The sequence below is a fragment of the Sceloporus occidentalis genome, unplaced genomic scaffold (assembly GCF_023333645.1).
Source record: "Sceloporus occidentalis isolate IW3139 unplaced genomic scaffold, rSceOcc1.0.p SCAF_11, whole genome shotgun sequence".
Lineage (NCBI taxonomy): Eukaryota > Metazoa > Chordata > Lepidosauria > Squamata > Phrynosomatidae > Sceloporus > Sceloporus occidentalis.
This window is the reverse complement of record NW_028316991.1, coordinates 23,108,945-23,117,443: the sequence shown is the minus strand read 5'-3', so window position 1 is coordinate 23,117,443 and position 8,499 is coordinate 23,108,945. Positions and strand designations below refer to the sequence as shown.

General features: G+C 39.3%; 1 protein-coding gene across 1 annotated transcript in view; it reads left to right on the top strand.

Annotated features, from left to right (window-relative positions):
• Window positions 1-5,097: 5,097 nt before the first annotated feature.
• The window catches only part of LOC149305704 (uncharacterized), a 93,703-nt gene continuing 90,301 nt past the window's right edge, over window positions 5,098-8,499 (top strand). The window contains exons 1-2 of the mRNA XM_089477300.1: window positions 5,098-5,191; window positions 6,148-6,714. Of these exons, the coding sequence (XP_089333426.1) occupies window positions 5,098-5,191; window positions 6,148-6,714 (661 nt within the window). The remainder of the gene's footprint in view (window positions 5,192-6,147; window positions 6,715-8,499) is intronic.

Genomic DNA, 8,499 nt, shown 5'->3' with positions numbered 1-8,499 from the left:
ATTATCGGGGCTTTTAGGGCTGTAGAACCCTGCGAACCCAGTAAATAGTCTAAGCTCTGAGAAAAAAGAGGGGCAGCAGCGGAGGAAAGAGAGGCACGGGGATCCGGGTTCAGAAAAGGGTCTGGCAAAGCTGACTTGGCACACTTGGCAGCTATGATGTAACCATGTTCCAAGAAATGTCTATAAAATATGGCTAGAAAACCCGCTTACAAATTGCCCATCAGTCTTCCCTTATAAATGATTAATTGCACTATTTTCTCCGCATGCACAAAGGATCGCATTTCAAAGTTTTCACTTTGCAGAAAAGGCACCAGGTGATTTGGAGCGCGAGGCGAGAACAATAGGGGCTATTATACCGCGTTTATAAACCCACACAATAAAGACATTCTCCGCATCGCACGATGAGCAGCAGTAACCCTGTGCTTGGTGACCCAATCTGGGGAGTGCTAATTAAATGGTGCAGTTTATATCTTACGTTGCTACGTAAACCCTCAGGGGGCAAACTGAGGACCACCACACCTGTTAATTTCAAGAGACGATGAAGTCATGACACTTTAGGTGTGCTAAAGGATGTCGAATCATTAATGTATTTACACCGGGAGCTGCCCTAGACCTGTCCCTGGGCAAGGCCACCAGCTGTCCCACCAGCAAGGCCACCAGCTGTCCCCTCTACGGGCGACGTTCTGACCGCTCAGAAGGACACTCAGTGCCAGGTTGACCAAATGAGCCAATAGCCCTTTAATTACACTCAGGGAGTCATTCTCTAAACTAGTTGGAGAGTTGGCATTTTATCTCTCTAACTTATCTTTGCCTCCTGAAGCACCAAGAACGTTCTGCACCAAGAACCGCTGAGTTCCTCTGCAAAGATTTGATTATTGCACATCGGTAACTCAGCAGGGAAACTCACCAAGGTTTGCTCGTTGTAATTCATAACCTCATTGACATTCATTACGTCTGGGAGATAAGATATACCCGAGCTTTCTCAGGATGCTCTACGGTGATATGAGCAGTGATTACAAAGTGTGGAAGCATCTTCTGAGTGCCTGATCAATGGGTTCATTTGTTGGACCTGGGCTGGAAGTGGCTGGATGAGTGGCAGAAGTAGCCACGTGGTCCCTTTTTTGAGGTCACACGGGCTTCTTGTAGCACCGCTTCTACAATAAGCGGATTCCTTATCTTTACTGTTCATCCCGTGCATGTGAAAATTCCCTGCCTCGGACCTCAAGGGATGACTCTTCCTTCCCTTCACTTTTGGCAGCCTGGTCACATGCACGTTATTTTTATTGACGTTACTTACATCTGTAAAAAAAATCTGTTATATCCTAAGCAGCACAACTTTTTTATAGCTAAATATATATAATATACTCTTTCATAGCGTTGTAGTTTTTTTTAGTGGCGCCCAAAATTATATCTTATCACCGTATATTCAAGGTTCCAAATTCCATTGATTCACAAATCGTCAAAATTCGGTTCACTTTCCTTTGTGTATTTGTTATCAAATTTTTTTTGTGGTTTCTCAGTGTTTTCTGGGCTTTCAGGACTGGATTTATGCAGAAGGTCCCCTATGAGCTAAAATCTCTGATATCCCTACATGTTAAGAATTAAAGAAAAAAAATCTTTCTTACGTATGTAAATTTCACCTGTTGATGACCACCACATTTATTGCGCTTCTCTGCTTTACCAAAGGTGCAAATAAAAATGGGTAATAAAAATATATTTTATGCCTAGATTATGTATGTCTCTGACCTGCATTATATTGTGTACTGTCCTCATCATATTCTGCAGCGTTGTATATTTGATACATTTTTGGGCTTCTATTTGGTCTGGTGTATGGGGTGAAATAATAACTTTTTAGTATTTTTCCTTTTTTTTGTTTTTTTATTATATCAAGCACTCTTAGGATGTATGAAAGTGTAAGCTGCCTATTATTATTATTATTTAATATTATTTATTGTTTTATATAGCGCCGTCAAATTCCGTAGCACTGTACAATGGGTAGACAGGACATAACAAGTAGTATGTAACATAACAATTTGACTTACAGAAACAGGTGAGGCGGGCCCTGCGCACAAGAGCTTACAATCTGTTACATAAAAATAGCAGAACTATGAAAATTGGGAAATTTCTGTATAAATGTATTTTTTCCCAGATTTTTTTTTTACAACGTGTTATTTATGGATACAGTAAATTGTTTGGAAAGTTGACTGACTAAGAGCACGGTGAGGGTCATTTTTTTTCTTCTAGGACGGCGGCCGACATGAACATTGTTAACATGATTTACTATTTCAGGTTCTTACATTTCTCCGGTTACACATAGTTTCGGCTTGTCTAGTTTTCCCATTAAATTAGAAGCAGGAGCCCCTGAGGTCAGGTCCCGTCTTTTGCTTTGAACATGAGCTCACAGGGTTGGTTTTTTTTGTTTTTTGTTTTCCAAAAAATACTCCAGATAATAATAATATACAACATTTTTGCCATAAAATGCATCTTTCCTTACCACCTCTGCCTTATACATTAGAAGATACAGTATATGTCGTCCCAATAATAAATACCTAAACTCCATTCATTCATTCACCTTATTTTTTTCTCTGTGGTCGAATGGGTCTCATCAAGCTTCAGCGATTACTAAATGCTTTGTTTAAGATGGAGCTGCTTGTGCTGACTTGAGTCGGTCTTGGAATCCTGAGCTCCGTAGGGGGGATTTTAGAGACATGAGTTAATATTATAGTGTCTTATACTTTCACCTTTGCTGCTTTCGGGGTAACGAAGTTCATTCCTTTTAAACGACCTATACTTGCATTTATTGTGGAGATTCGTGGGTTAAAAGGAATATTTTTTTTCTTCTAAATTATAAGATCTGTGGCAAAAGGTGGCAATACCAACATATCAATGAACTGCCATTCTATAGTGCTGTCGCTAGTGGGTGCCCCAGGGATCACCCCGCCAAGCACCATTGTACTTACCGCCAGCAGCCAACTGGATGCGCGGCTTCGCTCCGCACAATGTTACCTGACAGAGCGCCGGGGAACTTAAACATTACAGTGCAGCTGGAGGGGGGACATAAAACACAACTGATGTGACCCCTAAAATAATCCTGGGAAGAGGCCGTTCTTGCATCACTTTAAACATAACCCCCCTCCCTCAACAATAAGGGAGAAATAAGTAAATGGTGAGGAATAATCAATGACAGATTAAGGAGCTTTGGGCCCTGGAGCAATTACTCAACAAGGGCCCTTTCTCTGGTTTTCCCTTCACGTACATACACACACGCATACAGACACATATACGCGTACAACATCGTTCAAAAGTTTAGGATTACAAGAAAAGCAGATTTTGTCCATTAAAATAACATGAAATGGATGAGAAATGACGGGGTTAATGCTGTAAATGGCTATTTTAGCTGGAAACGGCTGATTTTTAATGGAATCTCTTCATAGAAGTACAGAGGCCCTTTATCACTCCCATCACTCCTGTGTTCCAACGGCCCTTTATCACTCCCATCACTCCTGTGTTCCAATGGCCCTTTATCACTCCCATCACTCCTGTGTTCCAATGGCCCTTTATCACTCCCATCACTCCTGTGTTTTGCAACGGCCCTTTATCACTCCCATCACTCCTGTGTTCCAATGGCTCTTTTTCACTCCCATCACTCCTGTGTTCCAATGGCCCTTTATCACTCCCATCACTCCTGTGTTCCAATGGCCCTTTATCACTCCCATCACTCCTGTGTTCCAATAGCCCTTTATCACTCCTGTGTTCCAATGGCCCTTTATCACTCCCATCACTCCTGTGTTCCAATGGCCCTTTATCACTCCCATCACTCCTGTGTTCCAATAGCCCTTTATCACTCCTGTGTTCCAATGGCCCTTTATCACTCCCATCACTCCTGTGTTCCAATGGCACGTTGTGTTCGCTGATCCAAGTTTAAAGGGATAATTGATAGTTAGAACACCCTTTTGCAATTATGTTACAGCCAGAAATGTCCTTGTTTTCCACAAAAAACAGCTCAGTGATTCCATACATTTGAGTGGTGTATATATATATATAAAACATGCATACATATAGACACATATGTAGCTCCCTCATGACATCACTTCTCGGCACGCAGTGTTAGTGAGGGCAGATCAGCCCCATTCGGCCCGTCTAGTCTGCCTGTTGTTTTTTGATGTAAAGACTCTGACCTAAATCGGTCCTTGGTCCCATGCTATATCCTGCCGTGAGATTTTTACATCCCAAGTGCATTATATGACATTTATCAACATTAACTTTAAGTTTTAGTTGCATTCATAGATTCATTTGGTTCTCTTTAAGTACCTAGCATTCAGACCCGCTGCTATCTGCGCAAGGCAGGACAAAAGTGGCCCATTTCAACATCAGAAGGGCCGGTTCTGCTTTAGAGTTTTAAACGAGGGGGCGATAAATAACCTCCTTCTTTAAATGCCTGAAATGTTTCGCTCCATGCTTTCCTAAAAGAGGCTTTACAGGCCCTTTGTATTTTAGTCTGTGATTTAAGCAACCTGGCAGCTATTTCTGGGGTCTTGAATGACAGTTTAATTATTTCATATTTTATAATCCACCAACACACAAAAAAAGATACCGGGAACGACGACAATATTACTAATATTAACTAAAATAAAAAGAATTGCTTATAATACTAATTATTTTATAACGTTTTGGGTTTTTTTTTACTAATAATTTGTATTTGATTTAGCCGTTATTGGCATTTATTTTCGCATTTTTTGGGGGGTTGTTTTTATTGAGCTCTAAAAATTGCCCTTTTGTTAAAGCCCCTTTCCCAAATCCACCGCCAGTATTTTGCGCATGCACAATGCCATTTTATACGACCGAGCAAGTTCGTTCACCGAACCCGGTGACGCCGGTGGCTTTCCAGTAATTTAGCGAGCGGAATTTCTCCTGGATTTCAGGCAGGCGGCGAGAGTTAAAACACACATTGTCTGCTTCACTGATCCGTAAAAATAATACGTTTATTACAATACAATTTAAAAAGTTTAACTCATTTTTTTTAACCCTCTCATTTCAAACAGGTATTAAATGTTTTGATGTACCGCACTCTCTACAAAGAAACACCGGGCCGGAACAATGCAACGTAGTACGCAGTATCGAATATCTCATTTACTTCTCTTCATATCCATGTTAGCCTGTGGAGGCGGCCATGCGCAGGCACAGAGAGCAGGTATTTCATGTTATTATGTGATATAAAATATAAAATATATATATATATATTTTTTTTTTTATTTTATTTTATTTAAATAACACCTTCATATTCCCAGCGACGTACAATGCGATACTTAATGCCTCACTCACGATGTTCACTGAGCAATCGTATCCGATATTAATGCATTAGGTAATTATTAGACATACGTAATGGCCATCTTTAAACCGTACAAAAATGTAAATAATCTAATGAGAAATTTAACTGATTAGTCCAAAATAATTAGGAAAATTCCGCAAAATATTGCCTGTATCCCAGGGTTAAATCCGCTCTAAGAGAAGATCATTTTAACTGTGAAGAAAGGGTTACGTGATTGCTTAGAAAACACTTAAAACCCAAAATAAAACCTTTTCTGTTTGAAGAATTAAATACATTTTCATTCCATTTTTTTAAAAAAATATTTTCTTTAAAATCAAAATTTTTTTTTTTTTTTTTTTTAAATCCAAAAATAATTCCATCCCTTCATAGCAAAGTAAATTATATTCAAAAATAAATAAATAATAATAAAAATAATAATAATAATAAAAAAAATAAATATATATATATATATAATTTAGAAAATCTGTTTTTCTTGGGTTTTTCTAGGCGTAAAATAAAAAAAAAATAATAATAATACAGGAAATGTGTAAAAATAACTTTGTCAAACTGACGTGAAACGCGCAAGCAGCTGATACATTGTATTCATCAAGTGGCAAAGCAGATAAGGTTTTTAATAAGCTGAAATGCGGTGTTAGGTTTCGTTATTATTATGTAACGGAGCCAAATCATTAATCCAATGAGCAGATAAAGTAACGTTCTTAGCAAAGGATAATGGGCCCATTCTTATTTCAATTAAATCAGAGGGATGCAGGGTGTCGCCATGCTGATAATTATCATTTTTGCTCTTTTTCCTCAAAACCTTTGTTTTGAACACGCAGGCTGCAAGAACGTCCATTACGATTTGATCTTCCTCTTGGATACGTCTTCAAGCGTGGGCAAAGAGGACTTCGAGAAGGTGCGTCAATGGGTCGCCAACCTGGTGGACACTTTCGAGATCGAGGCGGATAAAACCCGCGTGGGGGTCGTCAGATATAGCGGAAAGCCCAGCACGGAGTTCGACTTGGGAAGATACCAAACGCGCGATGAAGTGAAGAGCGCAGCGAGGAATATTAAATATTACGGTGGGAATACAAACACGGGAGATGCCCTGAGATACATCACCAGGTACAGTTTCTCGGAGGAAGCCGGTGGTAGACCAAGCGACAGAGCCATCAAGAAAGTGGCCATCCTTTTGACTGACGGTAGGAGCCAAGATCTGGTCTTAGAATCGGCAACCTCAGCGCATAAAGCTGGAATTAGGATTTTCGCCGTCGGCGTCGGGGAAGCCCTGAAAGAAGAATTGGATGAGATTGCATCCGACCCCAAGTCAGCCCACGTGTTCCACGTCTCTGACTACAACGCCATCGATAAAATAAGAGGAATCTTGAGAAGGCGACTCTGCGAAAGTAGGTGGACCAATCCGTTCCTGGTCGTTAGAAGTTTATGTATTGCGCTGTTTTAGAATTTTGTCCTTTTAATTGTTTTAACTCTTTAATTCCCGAAGAGTGAGTGACACTTTTTCCTGGCTTGTGTGCTTTGAGGCTGTTTTGGTTCCCCTTCTTTCTAGATGATCCTTAGATAGTTATTAGATATTAGAACAGTCTGATACTTGCAATATAGCTAGGTATATACATTAACCCATTTTATTAACCGTCAAACCGACCGATACGCAATGGTCAATCATTTCTGGGAAATGATCAAAATAAAAAAATATAAATAAATAAAAAATGTTTTATTTATTTATATTTTTTTTATTTATTTTTTTGCCCGTTTGTAGTGATACAAAAGGTAGAAACTGTATTTATTTTGGATATGCCCTTTTTTTTTTTTAAATTAATTTATAATAACAAAGGCATCAGATAAAACGTTTTCAAAGCCTTTCGTTAGGGCTGTATCGGGTCTAGTATATGTTGAGGGGAAAATGATTTATATTTATTGTGGCGATTGTCCAAATTCTAATTAATTTCTTGCTGTTACCCAATCCCTTTTCTAGCGAAGTAAACATTACAAGTTGTGAAAGGATGCAAATCTTGTCTTTAGCGCATACTTTTTCTTTGTAATGACCTTTGTTGAGTGTTGGACACAAGTTATAAATGCCTGCAAGTAAGACAAGGTACTAAGTAAATTACCATTATTTTGTAAAGATCAATATTTAAGCCATCAGTGAAGATTTTCCGAAGTGTGGTCCAAATAATCCAAATCACATGAAACAGGTGATTTTTGTTAGAATCTAGACATACGTTTTTTATGTTTTGTTATATAAGAAAAATTAAATTGTAACGTGGTTAGTTCATTTACAAATATTTGAATACTCTCTAACTTAAAGAGTCCGTCCTTGAGCATAAACCGCAGCGCTGTATACAATTATAATCCCCCAGACCTGTATAAAGTAATATAACTCCCAGCGCTGTATACAGTAATATAACTCCCAGCGCTGTATACAGTAATATAACCCCCCAGCGCTGTATACAGTAATATAACTCCCAGCGCTGTATACAGTAATATAACCCCTGCGCTGTATACAGTAATATAACCCCCGCGCTGTATACAGTAATATAACCCCCAGCGCTGTATACAGTAATATAACCTCCCCAGCGCTGTATACAGTAATATAACCCCCAGCGCTGTATACAGTAATATAACCCCCAGCGCTGTATACAGTAATATAACCTCCCCAGCGCTGTATAGAGTAATATAACCCCCAGCGCTGTATACAGTAATATAACCCCCCCCAGCGCTGTATACAGTAATATAACCCCCAGCGCTGTATACAGTAATATAACCCCCCAGCACTGTATACAGTAATGTTGGTCGGTGAAAAAAACTTGGTTCTATATCATTTTCTTCCAATAAACCCCCTTTATCTGCAGACCTGGAGCCGCCGTTGCTGTCAGTCATGTGATATTTTGGGTGACTTTCCCGGCTCAAACACCACACTGAGCTGATGCTTTATGGCGATGCTAATGAAGTCCGTTCCTCCATAGACTTTCATTAGTCAAGGTGTCTTGTCTGGGTGATTAAGACTGGGCCATTCTATTGTTCCCCACAGGCAGTATGATAAGGAGTCGGGGTGTTTAGTAGATCGGGGATCAGATAACAGAGCAAGAATCATACAAACGGCTGATATGCAAAAAACAAACTCTTTGAAAAAAGAAAACCGCAAAATCAGATTTTTTATCTGATACTAAACA